At 38.1% G+C, this 20,422-nt stretch overlaps 1 protein-coding gene across 4 annotated transcripts in view; it reads right to left on the minus strand.

Annotated features, from left to right (window-relative positions):
- LYST (lysosomal trafficking regulator) overlaps positions 1-20,422 on the minus strand; it is a 135,074-nt gene that overhangs the window by 55,470 nt on the left and 59,182 nt on the right. For 3 of the 4 annotated variants that reach the window (XM_048938362.1, XM_048938361.1, XM_048938363.1), the window contains exons 33-53: positions 20,043-20,119; positions 19,657-19,845; positions 18,843-18,988; positions 18,663-18,759; positions 17,857-17,918; positions 17,404-17,459; positions 16,312-16,464; positions 15,725-15,969; positions 14,960-15,026; positions 13,782-13,938; positions 13,250-13,390; positions 12,644-12,861; positions 11,127-11,357; positions 10,410-10,599; positions 9,427-9,563; positions 8,563-8,661; positions 6,246-6,385; positions 5,875-5,972; positions 4,613-4,769; positions 4,345-4,416; positions 962-3,037 (exon numbers count right to left, since the gene is read on the minus strand). In XM_048938362.1, the coding sequence (XP_048794319.1) occupies positions 2,899-3,037; positions 4,345-4,416; positions 4,613-4,769; positions 5,875-5,972; positions 6,246-6,385; positions 8,563-8,661; positions 9,427-9,563; positions 10,410-10,599; positions 11,127-11,357; positions 12,644-12,861; positions 13,250-13,390; positions 13,782-13,938; positions 14,960-15,026; positions 15,725-15,969; positions 16,312-16,464; positions 17,404-17,459; positions 17,857-17,918; positions 18,663-18,759; positions 18,843-18,988; positions 19,657-19,845; positions 20,043-20,119 (2,871 nt within the window). In that variant the 3' untranslated portion in view covers positions 962-2,898. Of the gene's footprint in view, positions 1-961; positions 3,038-4,344; positions 4,417-4,612; positions 4,770-5,874; positions 5,973-6,245; positions 6,386-8,562; positions 8,662-9,426; positions 9,564-10,409; positions 10,600-11,126; positions 11,358-12,643; positions 12,862-13,249; positions 13,391-13,781; positions 13,939-14,959; positions 15,027-15,724; positions 15,970-16,311; positions 16,465-17,403; positions 17,460-17,856; positions 17,919-18,662; positions 18,760-18,842; positions 18,989-19,656; positions 19,846-20,042; positions 20,120-20,422 lie in introns of those variants that run through there. The other variant, XM_048938364.1, reaches the window with a different exon arrangement.

Here is a 20,422-nt window from a genome sequence, read left to right on the forward strand (position 1 = left end):
CCAGAATGTGGTTTACCACACAAGTCACTGCCCCCACTGATGAAACACACAACCCACTGCCTCCCTGTACTAACATCCACTCTTTGGTCTCCATAGACATTCAACAAGTGCAGTGGGTGCCATTAATACCACATGGAGAAATTACATGCCACACCTTTGCTTCATGCTCTATGTCAGACATCATTTTGTCAGATTGCCCCTCTGCTGCTGTCTGTCACAGACAAACAAGTGACAGAATGTTGGTGGGAAGGTTCAACCTCCACTGTGCCATACCCACAACATCAGCCTCAGACCAAAATAATAAAATAGGATGCACTACTTTTGGAGCAGCCCGTTGTTTTCTACAGGACTTCTTTCATTCCTTCTATTTGTTATAGTGGGTTTGGGACAATATCTAGGTTCCCTTTCACCACTACAAATGAAAATATAACTAACTAGTGCATGGCCTTCCCTTTCTCATTACACGCATCAGTGCAATCAGTGACAGAGGTTCACCACAAAATCCCTGTGAGGCTATCAGATAGGCCTTGCCACAGAGAAGCCAGGAGATCTGTCTCCAACTGCCACCAACACCATTCCCTTCCTTCCTTTCCTCCTGAACCTCTAAAGGAGCTGCTTTGCCATTTTTCCCCAGCTCAGCTAGGCTTTCTGAGAGGAGGTGGCTGGTGGGAGCGGGAAGCGTCTCTGCTTAGAGATACATCACTTCCACTTCTAGCCCCACATCCTATGAGAAGGGGGGGCACATGCACATAAGTACAACTGAGTTTCTCACTTCCAAACTTACACCCCACCTCGTGCAGTTTCACAGCAACATGATGTAGCCCACAAACAGAACTTTCCTCCTTCAAGAACCTTAAAATGTTAAAGACCTGAGAACAAGCAGAACAGGAACTAGAGAGAAGTGAGCAGATAATCTCTCAAAAAGAGGTAAAATTAAGCCAAAAACATGGTTCTAGCCATCTCCATTTGATACAAAGGTCTGTTTATTACCCAACAGTGTGACAGTGTATACAAAGACAGTGTGGAATGTGAAATTTACAGGAGGTTTCAGTACATCATGCACATATACTATTGCAATGGTATTTCAATAGTTCCAGAACGTTAAGCTGAATAAATATTCCTCAGTTCAAAAAAATCTTTGACTTATACATAAAAATATATAATATTGCACTTTTTACAAGGCCAGCAATTTTGCATATTGATTTGTAACAAGTGGAATTCTACCTTATAAAAATAAGCCTTTGTGAGCAACATCCCAATTGAAGGAGGACAAAAGCATCCCCAAACCATCACGTTTGTATTTTGTCGCTTAAGTAAAGCGCATCACTTCAACATGAGCCAAGAAGCTTTTCAGTCTGTATTTGGACCTCACATTAACATTTAGACAGTGAAAAACATGACTACAGCCACCCCATACAACGTTGCTACAATATATGCAGTTTAAAATTCAGTTCATACAGCTGCTTGCTTAATTGAACTAAGAAAGGTAAATCGACCTGTGTCATGGACTGAGAAGACTTCAGTTCTTCCAGTTTGAAAACCCCCAAAATCAGAAAGTCGCAAAAATTTCTGTGAAGACCATTTGGAATTTTCTGAAGTGTACAGTTTTCCTGTATGCACATCTTATTACGATTTCATAACACAGTACTCGGAAGGCAAACGAGCCTTAAAACTAAGATAGAGCAGTTTGTGTGTATGGCGGTAGTGGAATATGTCAATGATGAAAAAGCGAAGGTATGAAGAAGAAAAATGTAACTGCATCAGAGTTGTGTCGCATTCTTGTACCATTTGCATGACTAGCAGGCACTCAGTGTCAGTCAGGTCTTGAAATCCATCAGCTTAAGCATTAGTTTTTCTATCTGGCCTAAGAACTCAGATGTAAGCTATTAACAACGGCACCTTTTTTTTCCCCCCCTCTCAAAAGTAGCACCTAGGAATAAATAGCATATTTGCACAGTGTACCTACATAAACTGTTCTGAATCACTCAGTGCCTATAAACATCGACTTAAACATTTGGATTCAAACATTTTACAGTGCACTGAAGTTCAATGACACTGAGAATACGAGCACATCAGTGCATTCTTTAGTACCGTTTTTAGAGCTCGGGATGGCAGGCTGTGTGTATGACGTGTGTGTAGTCTGCCACAGGACCACAACAGCTAGGTATTACAAACTGAGTTAACACTACATGGAACACAGAACCAAAACACGATTTAACTATTGCTTTGTGAAGCTATGAGGTGTCTGCCCATCCTTGTTTTTGTCCAAAGACTTTCACACCATCCGAACAGAGAAGACAGCGGAAGTTGCAAATGAAGATGGATCTAATTTTTTAGTATTACAATACCATTAAATGGTGCAAAAAGCACCTACTAAGTTCTTTGCTTCTCAAAAAAAGCAATTTTGAATCATCTTGGATTTTTTTTTTTATATTTTGGGTCACTTACCCCAGAGCTAACACCACCATCCTTGACTAATCAGATATACATATGCTGACATTTTCATAAATATTTACAGAGCTTCATACTGCTGACATTTTACAACGCAGGACGGACAAACACTACTGATTCAATCTTTGAAATAGTTGCTTCCAAGAAGTGATTTAAAAAAATACTATGACGTTTTGTATTGCAGCATTTTGACTTGTAGGTGAGAGCATTTATATGCCACTTTGCTGGTACTGGAGTATGCAACCAGAGCTTCCTGGTGACTCCATACACTTCAGGTTTGTGCATGCGCATACAATTTATAACTGTCCTAGACTGCCTTCTGTTTTTCACCTACGCAGTCATTCTAGACACATTCAAACTATTTCAAAATCCAGTTAATGAAGAGATTCTATAATTTATTGTGGATTTAAAGTGCACGGAGACTTGAATAAGCAGCAGAAGTAGTCATCACCCAGCTGCATAGCTGCTAAGGAATGAGTAGAACATGGGCAACTTCAAGCGCTGCTGGTCCTTGCGACACCAAGCTATTACATTTCCATCACTATTTGCTGTGAACAAGTGATGACCATCACAGGAAAAGGTAAGGCTGAAAAACAAGAAAATATTTTGGTATCAGATTTGGCTATTTAAAATGCTAGAAGACATTAAAAAGCCACATGAGTGTAGCTGACAAAAATCAGTTTGGGGTTAGAAGCAATCCGGTGAGTGCATCAACGTGCAGTGTGTAAACATCTGGCTACTCAGCTTTGTAGCCAAAAAGGCTCAGCCACAGCTCTGTCCAGCTCTTCAACATGCCATGCAGTTCAGTATTTATTTGCAGCAATGAAGAAAGAGTAGTCTGCCCTGCCCTGTTACCTCTGAAAGGAGGCTTTCCAGCACAGAACAAGGCCCTCTGAACTTACTTGATAATAAACAAATCTGTCAGATCTCACAGCACAGCACTGAGCATTTCCTGAGCTGTTACTACTGAAAACCCTTCCATCATGCCACAGTTAGAGAACATGAAGGCCAGCATCCATTTTCTGTCACTTTTAAGCAGAAAACCTTTTCACTAATATATATATATATATATTATTTTATTATTATTATTATTTTTAAATCAACAAGATGTTGTGAAATATGCTTCCTTGGAATTACTGCCATCCCAGTGCCTATCAGATGATGATTTTTCATTTTTAGGAAATAGTGATTAGCGGTTTGAATTGTAAATGATATTTCAGCAATGGTCACAACAACATTCTTCAGAGTAATCTGTACCACGCTAACATTGTATTTGGCAGAACTCCACAAGACTCCTGTGCAGGGTACAGCACTCCTGAGGATATCGCTCTATCCTTCAGCTCTGCTCTGAAAGCACTTTGGCACAGTAATTCTGTTTTTCGTTAATCAAGGGGACTCTAATAGGCAAAATTACATAAGCACTCTAAAATGGCAGCTTCCATGCTTCCGAGGCTCCTTTACTCTCTCCCATTTCCTTCCAGTATATATATATTAAAAAAAAAAAAAGTCAGGGAAAATGCAGTCCTTTCAATTATTTGAGAGAGGAAAAAAACCTCTTCTATTTGAGGCTGCTGAAGTTATTATCTCCTGATTTTTAAACAGATTCTGTGGAAAAATATTCAACTTAATAAGAAGGGTAGCTATTGTTCAGTTCTCAAGGGAACTCTGCCAATTTCCTTCTGCTAGCAGCAGAACCCAGTTATTACTGTCATTACAAATATGGTACACTTGTGCCCACTTTGCTCTCATGAATAATTAGAGGGACTGCATGGCTCTTTTCAAACATGGGTGTTTACCTCTTTTCTTCATTTCAAATCCATGTTCAATACTCATAGCTATTCTTGGTTTTATTTTCAAAGAAAAACCCATTTATTACATACTTGAAATCTTTACCTTACAATAGGTTTGGCTGACTTAGAAAATGTTATTTCTCGTACTGGCTTCAAGTCCCATGTACTCCACAGTCTGAAAGACAGATTAATTTTTCTTTACATTAGTCTTTACAAATATTTCAGTGATAAACACAACCTATTTTAGCAGCTACTAAGATTGGAAATGGATGGCAGTTTGTCCACCTTCTTTAAATGCCATCAGTTATATAGGTTCATCTGTGAGCTTAAGATTTAACACATTTTAGTCACAGAAAGTTTGAAATGCTTACCTTACAACTCCATTTTCAAGCCCTCCTGCAATCACGTTGACAGATACTCCTTCAGGTTGGTTAGAGAAAGCAACAGAGCAAATACTTTCCCTGCAGTGCACGTGTCCCACGAGATCACCGTTAACAGTCCAAAGCCTCAAATCACTGCCCCCTCCAACTGTAACAGAACAGAGCATGGCAGTATTAAAAAGCAAATCCACATCACAGCTATGCCTATGTAACAGAACCTTTAAAGCTTCAAGAATTTCTTGAAAGATAAAAGGTTTTAAATGGCCCAGAGTGATTCGTGCTGCAGAAAACAATTACTTCCCTGCTTTTTTCTCATGCAAACCACCAAGCCACAGCAAAGTGATTCAGAAGACATTGCTTTATATTCATGGAACGTGATAATTACAATACCCTATCATTTAATGACCAATTGTCACGTACTAAGACAGAAGAACTAAAAGAATTCAAACCTTTCTTCAAACAGCTCATTCTCACACCCTGGATTGCATTTAAGTAAGATACCTGAATTACAAATCACAAGCAGCTTACCTGGTTATCTGGCATCATTTGCATTTATTGAAGTTCTAATAACCAACTACTACTGCTTTGTCTTTAGGGCAACTGAAACTCATGTTGTCCCCTACCAACACAAGAATACAACCTTTTCCAGTAGAAGTTGGCTTATTTGTACAGCTGACTTCAGTTGCATGAAGTCAGAAGAGCAAAGTCTTCACTTCAGTTTGAAATCCTTGGATCCATGGAAGAAAACTGTCATTTAGATAGAGCCTGTTACCCAGTCTCCAAGTCAAGTTAACATATAAAATACACACAGCAAAATGTGTGAGGTCTGAATTCACCCTGCTTTACATACATACAGTGCTGCAGCATACAGGTAGTTTGAGTCACTGAGGACCCTGAATTGCACTCCAAAGTCCACTACTCAAATAGATCTTAATGCCTCAGTCCAGAAACAGTCCCATACAGAAAAGATGGCTGTACTAAAAGCCTGCTTTAAAATAAGATTGGGTGGAAGGTGGGGGGTGAGGCAGGAACAGAATTATTTCCCTCTGTAGGAGCCAATGCAAATATCTACATTCTTCTTTACTACAGCTGTTACTCCTCTTTGTTCCAACACCTACCCAAAGTTTCTCAACAAATTCAAATATTAACATATTTTTTAGAAGTGCTCTTTGACCAAAGGCATCCTCAGATTATTAACCCATACAATAACAAATCTAGTTATTTATCTGGTTTTCTGACTTGCAGCTATATACCTGAATCACAGACTGTTGCAATATCACCAGTTGTTTCGCTAGCTGAAACTGCAGTCACGGGACTTTTGTGTCCAGCCAGACTCTGGACATAGCACAGCCTAGAAGACAGTAAGAGAACAAACAAGCCTGATGTCAGACTAAAACATAGAAAAGGTTATTTATCTTTCTTTTTTAAAGACACATTAATCTCAACCAACACTTTCCTTAATGGTGGTATTTTTATATTAACTCCAGAATTCCTACACAGTAAGAGTTTCACTTCACATTAGACATACACAGAATAAATTGAGTTAACTTTACAATGCAAAGACACCAGGAAGTTGAAAACAAGTACTGAAAAAAATGGTGGGCAAAGCTAGATGTAGAGATACCTGTTCAAATCCCATATAATGCAGGTGCCATCTTTGCTGACGCTTATCATTATACTGTATGGCTTGCACACAAACAAGCTCGTTATCTCTGCTGTGTGACCATACAGATGGACTTGTGATTCCATTTCTATCTCTGAAGGCTGAAAAACAGCAACATGAAATCATTAAAATTTTAATGTCTCTTTTCTGAAAGAGATAAGGCAAAGAATAAGACTTTTCTTAGATTAACATTGTTATTGCTTTATTATGACTAATGTTTTATAATGCAGTATGCCAAACTAATCATTAACATCCAACTATTTCCAGTGCTTTATTCTAAACAAACATCTTGGCAATGCAATGAATTGAAGAGAAACTATTTTACTGTCAACTAAGCACTTGAAATTAGCGACTTTCTGCAAGACAGCACTATTTTCACATGATAGAGAAACAGCAGCCTCACTATTGGAGTATGTAGAGGAAATACTTAGAAATGCAGACAGATAACCAAGCTCAGTAGTTAACACTGCTGAACAAAATACAAATTACAACAGTAAGTTGAACACCAGTAACACTTCAAGTTATGACATCTGAAACAACTCAGGCTTCTTGAAAACTGGCTTAGAGTGCATCGTCTGCATGCGTGTAGAAGGGTAAAGGGTGTGCATAGCATGTCTAGAGAAGCCTTCAAAGTAGTAACAGACAAAACACACATATACTTCATCTGCAGAGAATTTAAATTTCTCTTGCTGAAAGAGTATAATCTGTAATGCTTGAAGAGTTAATACATTTTCAACGTTTGTATGCCTTACTGTCAAGGTAGTTTAAAGCAGTACTTCATTTTTTCGACCACCTTTTAAAGGCTAGGAAAAAGAAGATATCTAAAATACAACATGGAGCTATTTTAGAATTCTGACAACATGGCTCTTTGGGTTCTCATACCGACAGCATGAAGGACAATTAATGACACGATTCCCATTTTATGCTTAGGCATCAATCAGGGCAAAATAGTCATGTTTCAGGTAGTGCATTTTATATAGTGTTCATCACCGAACAGCTGACAAGATGCATCCAGAACAGATGCTAGGAAGCATATTTGCATTCCCTGCAGCCCTGGCTTGAGCAACTGACTCAACAACAGAAGCTATAAAATTGGCAGCAAGGTCCATCTGCCTGGGGCATGTAAAACTGTCAGTGCTGGGGAATTCAAAGATGGTCTCAAAGATAACATCTGTGCAGCAAAAACAAAAACACTTGCTCCTAGGTAATGCAGAGAACTCAAGAATCATAAGCCCACTATATTAAACTGGAACTCAAGTCTCAGTTATTTGTGAGCTCACTAATTCTGGTGAGCAGGAACACTGTCTGACTTGAGACCCAACTGATTTAAGCTTGCAAGGCTTCAAGACCTCCTCCAACTTTCAAACTCAAAGCTGCTGAACTCAGGAAGACTGAGATGCAGATCACCAAAACTGAAAGAAAGCCAAGGCAGGAATCACAGTGTGTTTATGTTTTCCCCAGTCTGAGCATCTGCTGTTTGCCACTGTTGAAAGTGGCAGGAAACTGGGTAGACATAGCAGATCTTACCAAAGCTCCTGCTAGCCCAGACTAATGTAATGATTCAAAAGCAGTGGCACAATATTACTAGTGTTTGCCAATACCTGTATCAAACTAATTGGACAGATAAGTTTATTATGGGTACTCACACAGCCATATCTAAAATGACTCGTCAAAGGAAGTTAAACACTCTTTGCTGAAACTATGAAAAGCAGAAGTTATGGCTGAAGAAAATGAGACGAGCTCCAAAAGTCAGCCTGAACAGATGAGTTTTCATGTTTTCATACCATGCTTATTGTTACATAGCATCAAGAAGATTTCTGCTAGCATCTCCCCAGCACCTGCCACTAATACAGTAAGTGCATTAATTACATTTCTCACTTCTTTCCACACTGCTTTCCCCCCTTTGGGAATATGACAAAGTGAAGAGTCTGAGTAGTTAGTAAACACAGCATTTGAGAATTCATTGCCACTCTCTACTGCATTTAAATGTTTTCTGCTTTGGGGAAAAAACATTCCAGTTTCTTTTAAGGCTTTCAAAAGCTTTATCTTTTATACAGCAAAAAATTACTCTCTAATTTGGCAAGCTTTACCATGCCAGACAACCTCAATTCAGAGATCTGTGCAAATCAATCATCATCCAGATGATGAGGGCCAACTAAACAGCTAGCAGCAATACATGAACAAAAAAGCATAAGAAAAGCACAAATATGCTGAGATAAATCTATTTAACAATGTCAAAGGTGAACCTTAAATATCAGTTCTGCGCAACAGAACTTACCGTACTGCTAGTGAATCTGTTCATGTATGCTGTGATAACACCAGATTTGCTACCCGTGAAAAGCTGACAGCTGTCTGGGACCCAAGCACAACTTGTTACCTTGGAAAGACAAAGGGAAAAAAAACAATGAGAACAGCTACTAACTGCTATTGTCATCATACCACAGGATATGGTCACACTGATTTTTATCGCCTGCTTCTCCTAAGAAAAGCCATGTAAAATACTTATCAAGTTAAAGACGGATCCTATTGTAGATCACATGTATCATTACTTCAGTAACAAAATAAAGAGGGAAATTCTGTGTAGCTCAGAGTTCACAGTGAAAGAGCAGCGAACTTCTGACTTTCAGGACTACAGCCACATTAGTCAGAATCATTTCAGTAAAATCTCAAACACCACTGAACTGTAACAGAGATTATGAAGAGTTTGTTAACACAGTTAAGACATCATCTTTCCAGAGAAATCAAACTACAGTGAAGTTACGTTTCTAACATGAGCTAATTCTTCCAGTTTTCATTTTTCTTGGTCCAGGACTTCACTATAAATTCACTCCAACAATCCATAGGAGGGAAATCTACAAAAGCCAAATGCATTTAAAAGGGAACTTTGTCTAGCACAGGAATACAGTGGCTCCTAGGCTAGGAATACTGAGGGCTAGAGCCAAAGGAGAATCTAGCAGGTTAGAATTAAAACATTGGACAACTGCATAATGTTATGCTTAAATACTCATTCTCTCAGAATAAGATTTGTTATTCACTATAGGCTTTGCAAAAAATGAAATCAAGTGCAATTACTGCCACATCAAGCCACCACATGATTAAACAAGCAATATTAGATTAAAGACCAAAAGACCAGGATTTTTACCTGATGGAACTGAGAACTCTGTATAAAGTTTACTGGAGGCTCACTCTGCTTGCTTTTTAGTCGTAAAATGTTATCGGCGTATCCCCAGCTTAGGATAGCTGACCACTGAATATCAGTGCTGTGCATACTTCTCACACCTGAAGGAAGGTACAGAAGATTCTGCGTCAGATACAAAATCAAAGGGTTGATCACTTTGATAGTCAATAAAAACTTAAGATCCATGCTTTATTACCAACTACATAAAATAGAGAAATGGAAAGCAACATTTCAAAACAAGATGCTTTTTAAAACAATTTTCAGAGATGATGTAAATATTTAGTATTCCCCAGGAATAGTTTGCAACCTGGACAAAGCTTTTCAAAGTAGCATTACATTTAGTGGGAACGGACAGAAAGGGAAGATGTGCCAGTGCTTCTGAGCCAGAGAAATGATTGCTCAGAACTGTATATGTCTATTTTAAATGACTAAACATGAAGCCTTCAACGGACCGTTCATTTATAAAACTTTCACTAACATGCTTCATAGTGGGAGAAGGGGGGGTAGTACGAGAACCTGTTTGCACATTATCAATAAGAATCCTTCCAAGTTTGCCTGAGAGCAGATCCTTCATTTCTACATTTTCCCATGGTGCTAAAAAACTCTTTAATGTTTTGTTTTAATGTAATCCTCCCAGCACCACATATTCTCCTCCCCTTTGTTCCTTTTGGACTTGCCAGCAAGTTCTGAAGTTCAAGTGATTGCAGCATAAGGCTTTAATGAAAAACCAAATTACTGGACACCTATACTTTTGAAAATCACAAGCCAAATGTAACCATCAAAAAAGGTATCAGTCATGGAAGCTGTGCTTGGATTTATAGATCAGTCTTTGGCAAGAGATTAAACGTGGAAAGTTTACTGGAGAATAGTAGTAGCACTAGATTTAAAAGTTTTTTGGCTCTGTTTTGCATGGGTTGTGCATATAGAGAATAATCACAAACTCATACCTTGCTCCTTGCTATATATCATCAAAAGGCAAAACTTGCGGGACAAACCACATATAGCTTTAGTTGGCAAAGCCTGCAGAGAGCCAAACCTTTCCCCATGTGGTTGGCTAAAACAGACAACAGGATCTGGGGCACTTGGAGAACCAACATATTCTCCCCACTTCAAGCCTTTTATCCATGGCAATGGACTCTAAAACACAAATAAGGTGCAGATTAAAAGGTGCTAGAAACTTTTCTGAAAATTCTTACTTTGTGAGGGAGGAAGAAGACTCATTCATATCCCATTCCCATAACTAAACACGTAGTAAGGACCACTGAAGTATCCCAGAAGTAACAGAAAGACAGGTACGAAGCACTGTAGTATCATCAGCTGAACTATTAGCGTTAAGAGTTGAGACGGTAAGCTGACAGTTCAAATAGTGCAGAAAAATATTCCAATTTCTTTAAACACAAGGATTCAGTTTCTCACAGGACTCTAGATAAGACAAATGTCTGAAGTGAAGACAGTTGACCTGTCCTACAGACAATGAGGAAGTAAGAGACAGAAGTGCAGCATGAATTCGCCTACTCTAGGTTTACATGTAGAAGTGGATGCAATGCCTGTACCTTTCCCTAAAGGACTGACAAACCTTCATTATTCAACTGTAAATATCAGAGGTACATTAACTATCAGACTATGAAAGTTAATTGAACCATTTCACAATCAAAATGACGTACTGGATATATTACTTCTTTGGTGTGCTCTCTGGTCTCTCTGAAAGCAAACTGCACTAATAATCCCATGGCAGCAGGAAGTTCTCCTTCCATGATGAGCCTGGATCCAGGCCTGCTAACATGTGCTGTATGGAACAGTTGGCGAGGTGTTTGCCCATATGTTTTTATCATTGTTTCCAGAGCTCTTCTCTGAACAGGATCCTCAACAGCAGAAACATCCATCCCAAAGTAAGTCTGCAGAGGAAAAAAAAGTGGGGAGAGGCAAGAATGACCTTGTCCAATTTGTCATGGGAAAAATTTCAAAACATACACATACAAATTCTAGAGTTGTACCCATCAGCTCCTTGGCTAGGACAGAAGCTATCCCACAAAGGTTGTACTGAGAAAGGAATCACTGAGAACATTGTTTTCATCACTTCTTATTGAAGTAACTAAAGCTTGAGATCCGAGTTGATCCTACATGTATTCCATTATTAATTTCAGTCAAAGGTTTTCTTAATAGACCTTTACTGATCTGTCTGAAAATGGAAGGGTTGCTGATGATAAATGACAACAAAAAATGGGGAGTAGGAAGCTCCACATTTCAGGAAAGTGAGTTTTCTTTGACTTTTCTTCCTTAAAATTGACCATGTCTCTACATGTGTGCCACACTCTTCTCATCAGTCACACTGACAATGCCTTCACTTTGAAGAAAAATGAATGTATTCACACATAGTTTGTTGGAGGTCATTTAAGTTGAAGGTAGTAACTAAATCAATACTTAAGCTCAAAAAAGGAAAGGTAAGGAAGGCATTTGGATGGCTGCTTGAAAAGAAAAAAGCCACTGCTACTGAAAATGACTGCTATTAGCTCCTCTGACAACTACAGAACACATGCTAAACAGTGGAAGCACATCCATCTGAAATTTAAAAGAAGGGCTGCTAGCTGAGCAAGCCTTGCAATAGCAAGGATAGAAGCTTCAAAAAACCTAAAGAAATTCACTGATTTTAATGTTACAGTAAGTCAGTAATGACACACTGGAAGCTTTTACATCAATGAAAACTTATTTGACTTATCCAAAATTTAATTCAACGGAAAAGAAAATGCTTACTAGAAACAAGATACATATACATAGAAGAATATAAATACTGACCACGAACAAACCAAGCTATTTTCATCTTATTAAAACCTGCAGTAGAGTTCACCTAAATTAAAGGCTTCCTCTGAATGACAAAGCAGCAGATACAAACACCAAGCTCGTATGCCATCACAAACAACTAACCAGGAAGCGCAAGCTCCATAACTGATCACCACCTACACTTACTTCTAGACAAAAAAAGATGAACAAATTCATACACATCAGATGATGGGGTCTTGTCAGTTCTGCACCAAAATTCTTAAAGCCTTTTCTTATTCTTCAACACCTCATAAGCTAAGGAGCTTCTTACATGCTGGACATTTTCCAAGCAAGTCAGTAACTTAATGGGGAAGGTTCAGTGTAAGTACAATGAACAAGCATGAAGCTTGACAAAAATACTTACTGCGGGATGAAAGACATTAATAGCCTGAACAGAGGCCTTGCCCTTCTGTTTATAGCCAAACACTAAGTCTATCCAGTGACAAATTGTCTGGGAAACGTGGTCAGACTCCAAAGCTTGACGGTGAATCAAGATGAACAGACGAGGATCATTACGAGCCCAAGGTGGAAGATTGACATGGTTAACTCTGTCACCATTTTGACGTACTCCAAAATCAAAACCTAGAAGCACAGGAGTAAGTGTTCCAACACCTTAGGTTAGTGACTTCATAAAAATCTTAATAAGGTTTTATAAAACTAGAAATTAAGCACTGTTATTGCCCATCACCAAAGCAGTACCTTTAGCAAATCCCTTCACACACATAAATGGAGAATCAGATAAATAAGAAATGCTCCTTTGCATCTAGGAGAGAATTTAAGAACTATTCCTTAAGTCTTACGCAGCTTCTGTAGCATATCCTGTATATTCATGGCAGATTTATTTACTTGTTTATTTTATACATCTATTGCACAGCACGTTCAACTGTGAGATATAAATGTTCTCAATTTTAAACTAGTCCCAACCCCATGGCTGCTTGAAGTATCTAATTTTGGTATCCTCTTAGTATACCTTCTCTGTTAACCAGAAAGTCTGGAAGGTAGAAAAACTCTGGGATGAGCTCCTTTACATCAGTCATTGATTCATATGAAGAGAGACGCCAGGTTGTGTTGGTAGAATGAAAAGTTCTGTCTGGAATGTCAAAACTTTGATCTGTTAAAAAACAAAAAAACAAAAAAACAAAAAAACAGAATTTGTTGCATTTTTGACAAAAATCAGTTGCACATCAGCAGCTTCAAAAGTCAACTGCTCTCCAGTTAGCTGAGAACATTTTGAATTCTATCCCAATTTTAGTGTGCTAAACATGGACTAGAAATTAAATACAGCTCAGCTTTTTATTCTAAACATCTACCAAGGTATAAACAAGATGTACAATTTTGGCACCTGGCTTGATAATTTCAGAATGGGTCTATTTATCGCGTAAGTACACCAGATTTAATTTTTACTAAACTCAGGTATTTGGAATTGATAACATGCAGTTTTCCTGGGTTGTTAGCTTTCATGTCTGGGTTTTGTCCTAAGTAAAAGTTAAAGGTGATCCTACCTTGATAGGCCAAAAACATTTTAGTGAAAGGTGGCAGCCGAACTAGGAAATGAAGCACAGTTCCACTGTTAGAATAATGAGATCCATAGTGGTACGGTTGTACAGGGGGCATCGGATCGTCCTCCCGTGCTCCTTTACGATACTCTTCTTCCAAATACTAGGCAAGTTGGAGGAAAACATATCACAAACTTAGATATTCAACAACTTGTGCTTGATAATAAAGGCAATTGCTGAGATCTCCTACAGAGTGTTTCAATACTTCAGTTCCTCAGACACTTCAGATATGTCCAAGACTATCACTTTTTTTATTGAAGAATTCCACCCTCAGCACCTGGTACAATATACACTTTTCTGAAGTAACCAGTCATTTTTGATCACCTACCATTCAAGTAGCATCCTACCAATTGTTCTGAATGTCCATTCAAAGTAGTAGTCACCTCTCAAAAGAGAAGAACATTCTAAACTATATTTTCAGGCATTTAACTGGACTGTTATCTCATACCAAACAAATCAGGCAGTTTGGTGCTTTATAGAAGCCACGAAAATGCCACGCTAGTACTAGAAAGGTAAAGGACAATCCTATTCCCTGCATTCCAGTAACAAAAATAAGTGTTTGCCTAAGACTTTTAGGAATAACACATTTAGAAAATGACAGTACAGGTAAGTCAGAAGGTCCAGCAGCAAATGCTTTCCAGCTTCAATGTTATTTTCTAAAGCCTTTAAAAATTCTCTGAAGAGCAAAAAACCAAGAGCACAACAGTGACAGCAGTGCACGTTAAGACAGAATACTGGAGGGAAAGCAACTTTTCAGTTACCCAAAAAATTAGTCACAAGTTCCATTGAAATCACGTCAATAGAACAGCGTACATTATATATTTAAAGATTCCTGAAGATATGTTCAGATGTAAGAGCATACTGACTCAACCTCCAGTATCACATGGAAAGATTAAACTGATTTATGATTTCAGTGACAGGAACAATCTCAGATTCCAAATGTCATAAAATAACTCTAAGAAAATAACATACTGGAAAGGAGAATTTCATCAACAAAACACTGGATTTGTGTCCCATCACCATCATCCTCCACTCCCCCACCCTTGATACATATTAAAAAAAAATAAAGTCTCCATATAATAACTTATACACAGAACAGCAAAGAACAAAGTTATCTGAATTACCTTGTAAGTATCCACATACCGATCCTCTTTTTCTTTAGACTGCACAGCTATTGGTTTGACCAGATTTCTGTAACAGAAGTAGTACCAATATCTTGTCATTTTTATAAAGATCTTGATTCACACCATTTAATAATGCATTAAGAGTAAGACCTTTAATATCACAAGAAGGATGAGCAAAACTTAACAGCTTTTTACAGAAGAATTCGGGAAATACAGTGGCCACTTTCAGATAACACTAAAGGCAAACTCAGACCCATAGGCACGCTAACAGGCAAGTAAGTGCACTCAAAGTGCCTCTGTCAAATCAAAAGCATCGTTTAAAAGTGAATATTTTGTGCAGCGTTAAAATCAGCTTAGCAGAAACTTATGGTGGGACAACTCACATGGATTTACTTAATTAAGGCAATATGATTTTGTAACTGGCCACATTTTTTCATGGCTTTTATTTTTCTAAACAGCAAATGGCATGGAAATCTTCACTCACAAACTTAAACATAGGATTAATTTAAATAACAGACTATCAGTATCACATTATGACAGCAGCTAAGCGTGGTCCCTAACAAACTATACACCCACAACATCAGATATTTCATTTAAATATCTTAGGTGAAACAGCTACCTAATGTAAAAAACTCAAGTTATTATGGGCCTTATTTCTGAACAGCTGTGCTCATGTACGTGCGCAGTTTAGTAAAGTGAAATTAAATAGCTGTACCAGTTAGTTGAAGTATTTGGAAATAACCAGTTCCAAACATCTCATATTACCTATATACCGAAGGGTCATTTAGGTCCAGTGTCTCATTTATGTAGTCAGAAAGAATAAAGGGAAATACTGGATACTGCATGAGATCATTGAAGGAACGGCCCGCATGTTTGTTTAAATGAGTCAGGTATTCAAAGTTAGTAATCTGTCCCGTGCACCACAGGTGGGTCAAAGCAGTGATATTTCCATACTCCAAAAGGTTAGGCAAATTGTTAGTTAAGATGTTGTGGTACACATCATTACGGACCTACAAGAAAATACCAGAGATTTATTCATATAGCTTAAAAAAATCTTCAAAATAAAAAGACTTAGTAACTTAGTCTCACTCACAAATTTCCAGAGCTATGTTGTAATGGATGGACAACCAGTACGACTAAGATTCTTTCATATCTTCGTACATCAGAGATGTTTTACACCACGATTTTGTCAGACTGTCTAGAAGCCCAGCTGAGCAAAGGCTTTTTTGCAGATATTAAGCAGAATTTACTACTAGTCCATCCAACAGCTCATTTTAAAAACTAACACATTCCTGCACGTTACAAAGATACGGCAAAGTACTTTGATATATTACACATTAGTGCCACATCACCTTTGTATTATCAAAAGCCAAGAGTAAAGTTCTGCCATTTGTCAGAAATATTTCCACAGCATTGTCTCTTAGCTGCCACCAACGCTTATGGACTTCCTTGATTTCCTCATAGGTCCAAGAAAATGATGCTGGTTCAGTTTCTCCATGGAAACTCTAAGGAACATGCGATTGAAAAAGTTACTCTATGTATCAGGTTTCCCAAACAGGAAACTATTTTAGTTGAAACAGTTTATAACCATACAGCACATCTTAAGTGAAACAGACGATTGTGCTGTGATGCTTTAAGACACTGGGACTTTATTCATAGAAATTTCCCACATTCCTCTCTCCCCAGGGCAGAAGGCAGAACATCATGCCTACTCCTCAGCCCCTTCGGTACCACATCCAACACTCCAGCACAAGAAAGCTTTCACTGGCACTTAAACTGAAATACTGGATAACAAGAAAAAGCAAAGCTTGGCCATATAACCTAATTCTGCCGATTCTGCAAAGGATAAAACAGCAAAATAGCTGATAATGTCTTAAACAGGGCTGTGTGACATGTGCACAGTGGAGCTTTGTGACAGTATATCAGGACTTTTGGCAGCACAACTCACAGCTTGATTATTTTCATCAGAAGGATTAAGTCAGTTCCAATTTCCTGCATAAAAGCCTTTCCTTGAAGAGGATAAGGAAGGTGATTTAGAACACCCTACATAATGAAAAATTCAAGTAGCAGAGGTGCTGTAAAGCACAGCACAGTTTATACATTTATGAATCTCTGTACTTCCTAGTGCTCCGGCTTCCAGCAAGTTATTTTTCAGGTGCAGGCCAGCACAAACTCTATGCAGCTCTGCTAATTAACTCAGAGTAACAGACAGAAGGAACCAAAGACTCCCAACACCACTCTCTTCTCATTCCCTTCCCAGCCTTAAGGAAGATGGATTTCTGATCCCACAGCAGGCTGCAATAGGAACCCAAACAAAATACTTTCATTCACCTTGCCTGCAGATCTAACTCTAGCACTCCAGGTAATGTCAGTGACAGCAGACAAAAGCAATTTACAATGCGGCTTTGAAAAATAAAGACTGGACAATGTGATCTAATACTTACAGAATTTTCAATTGTGTCTGATGCGTTGTCCTCAACAAAATACATGCCACATTTTCCTGCAGGGAGAACCAGTTGCCAAAATGATACTACTCTTTGTACACCACAACTTCATTTTAACATAAACATTCAGTGTTCAGGTGTTAAGACAACTAAGAATAGTATCTGGAGAAGCAGTAGTTGATAAACAGAATTCAATATTCCATAACCTTTGGAAAGTGTTCTGCAACTTTAAAAATAACTACAATCCAAACAATATTCAAGCAAATGCTTGAATATAACATCGATCTATAGCATGCATTTATCCATGAGAAGTCAAGAAACCATTCAATTGTATACTGCTCTTCCTAACATATTCATAACAAGGATTTTCTTCAGAATAAACAGCTAACTTTACGTATACTTCAAAATCTTAGACAAAACAGAATATTTATGAGAACTGAAAATGGAATTTACCTAGCAGCAGCTCACCAGCAGTCTCTCTAGAAGGTGCTACACTGATACATCTCCGATTAATTCTGAAATCATTCAAAAGTTAGTTGTAAGTACATGCCAGAAGTAACAAACTGTTCTAAGGTACAGTTAAAACTGTAAAAAACAGTTAAAAAGGTACAGCTGAAAACAGAGCTCTCAACACCATGACTGTAAAGTTCTAATTCCAAGGAGATAAAGAAATTAGAACACTGATGTTCTGGACTTACATACAAATGTATTTAATTTATTGCATCGTATGTTCTTTTCAGTATTTTAGACAGAATTAGTGCCTGTAACATGTGGTAAATTAACTTAGAATCATAGAATCATAGAATCAGCAAGGTTGGAAAAGACCTAAAAGATCATCCAGTCCAACCAACTTAATGCTTACTAGCTAAATAGTGTTTTATAATGCAATCCTAAAGCAGGGAAGATGAAAGACCAGTTTACTGATGGAAAGACCTACAGATCTAGTTGTACTACCTGCACTGGATAGAGAAGTAACAAAAAAAATCCCACCGGGCTGTCCCACAGAAGACCCATACCCACACCACACCACGTGGTATTTCCTTTTACAGACTTTTGAACTCGTGGAGACAAACAATTTTAAGAATCAGAAAACAGACATGTTGGTATCTCTTCTACTTGGCAAGTATAGCAAGAAAACTCACGATGTTCTGACTTTGTCTCTTACTTCACTCAGTTTCTTAATGTTCACACTAACAGTGAGGACGAGCTTTGTTGGCATGAGAGAAGGTGGAAAAGGAAGGCAGATCTTAAAATGTTACCTTATATGTTCACTTGCAGCTTTATCCTTTACTGTTGAAGAGTGAGAAGAATGTGTTTTATCTTCAAATAGGTAAGATAAGGGAGGTTTTATTATGCCTATTAAAAAAAAAAAACAAAGAGCAATAAAGCACAAGCATTCACTGTTATTGAGATCCATTGTTGCAATATATTATAATTACCTTCCTGCTTCTGCCTGTCTGGAAGAAGGTATTTATTTGGAATAGTTAGGTAGCACCTCTGCAAGCGCCTCCTCTCTCTGTTTGGGCCCTCTGTTGGATCCAGTTGCCAAGAAGTTGGGTAATAGACTGGGTCGTACCAGAGTGCTCTGAAAAAAATCAAAGTAGGTTGTAGTGTTATTCACTCAGGTTCTGTCTCAAAGATAGAGATGCAGTAGTTACACAGCACTGGGCAGCTTTTTCTGCAAAATAATTAAAGAGGCAATTATGTTGTTTATTCTCATGAGCTACCCCCACGGACTCGCTGTTTATGAACAAGTACTGTAAGACTGCTCTTTAAGTTACTAATTCTGATAAAGTCAGCAACGTGTCTGAGAGTTTTGAAAACTCAGCTATTGCAAGCATATTAGTTCAACACTGGCAAAAGTATCATTGTTTAGTTTCATGTCAAAGCTCAACATCAGATTAGCACATTAGCAAGCACAGTAGCTTGATGTTAGTATGAATGATATTAACAAAAAGCACTTTGTTATTCCATCATCATAATGCAAGATGTTAAATCTCCACAAAGTTCTTCATTTGACTAAGCACAGCAAAATATTATCTGACAAAAAATAAAACTATCTCAGTAACAGAAATACTACTTGGCTTACCCGCTCTAAAAAAAATTAAGAGAATAAATCAGGAGTATTTCACAGGTCTTTAACCATCAAATGATTAACACAGTAGTCATTCTAATTTTATGTAATCTACATTTCAGTCATTTAAGTAGAATGAAGTGCACATCAGGCGAAGTGTCTCCCCCCTCTCCACCTACCGATCATGTGTGAGCTGCTGAACAAGCTCCTGCCAATGTCTGCTAGCACTCAGCTCTGCCTTATACATCCCCCTGATGTGCTGGATAACTTTCTTTCTTTCCATTCCTTGTGAGAGAGATACAGCCTGTGTGATGTCTCCAGCTATTTTGGAAATATCTTTAGATTTTGTATCCAGGCGTTGAAAGAGACTGAGGAAAAAAGAATCATGCTTTAACATGTCAAATCACATTGAAAACGGAAGCAAAAACTCTTACAAAATGCAGTCAGTGTTGTTAAGTTCAAAAGTCCCACACGTTTATAATAATGACAGAGGTAACTGCGATGGAACATGCTAAGCATGCAGCATTCCAAGGGAGTTTTCACATTCTTTTAAGAAAGCACTTACTTTTGTCGATTATTTGCCATTGTTTTCTCCCAGGCAGCTTTGTTCACACCTTCTTCCACCTCATACTTCTTCTGATCCTGAACAGAAATTTTATGTTATTTCTCCCATCTCAGAAACAATTAAGCAGAAGCTAAAGGATATTCCAGTTTAAAAGGAAGACTGTCAGAAAACGCTGACACCTTGCCAGCATTTAAAACCACATCTTCATTTCAATTAATGTCACTGTAATACGTTTAGAAGTAATCTTATTTTTTTGCAAAGAGCCAGAAAAATCCATTTTTTCCAGACCATTTGATACTATAAGCTTACTGCAAGCTCATATTTTTGCTTTAAGTAATATACTTAACCAGGGAGCAGTAACACATGAGATTGCTGCGAAG

Source organism: Lagopus muta, chromosome 2 (assembly GCF_023343835.1).
Source record: "Lagopus muta isolate bLagMut1 chromosome 2, bLagMut1 primary, whole genome shotgun sequence".
NCBI lineage: Eukaryota > Metazoa > Chordata > Aves > Galliformes > Phasianidae > Lagopus > Lagopus muta.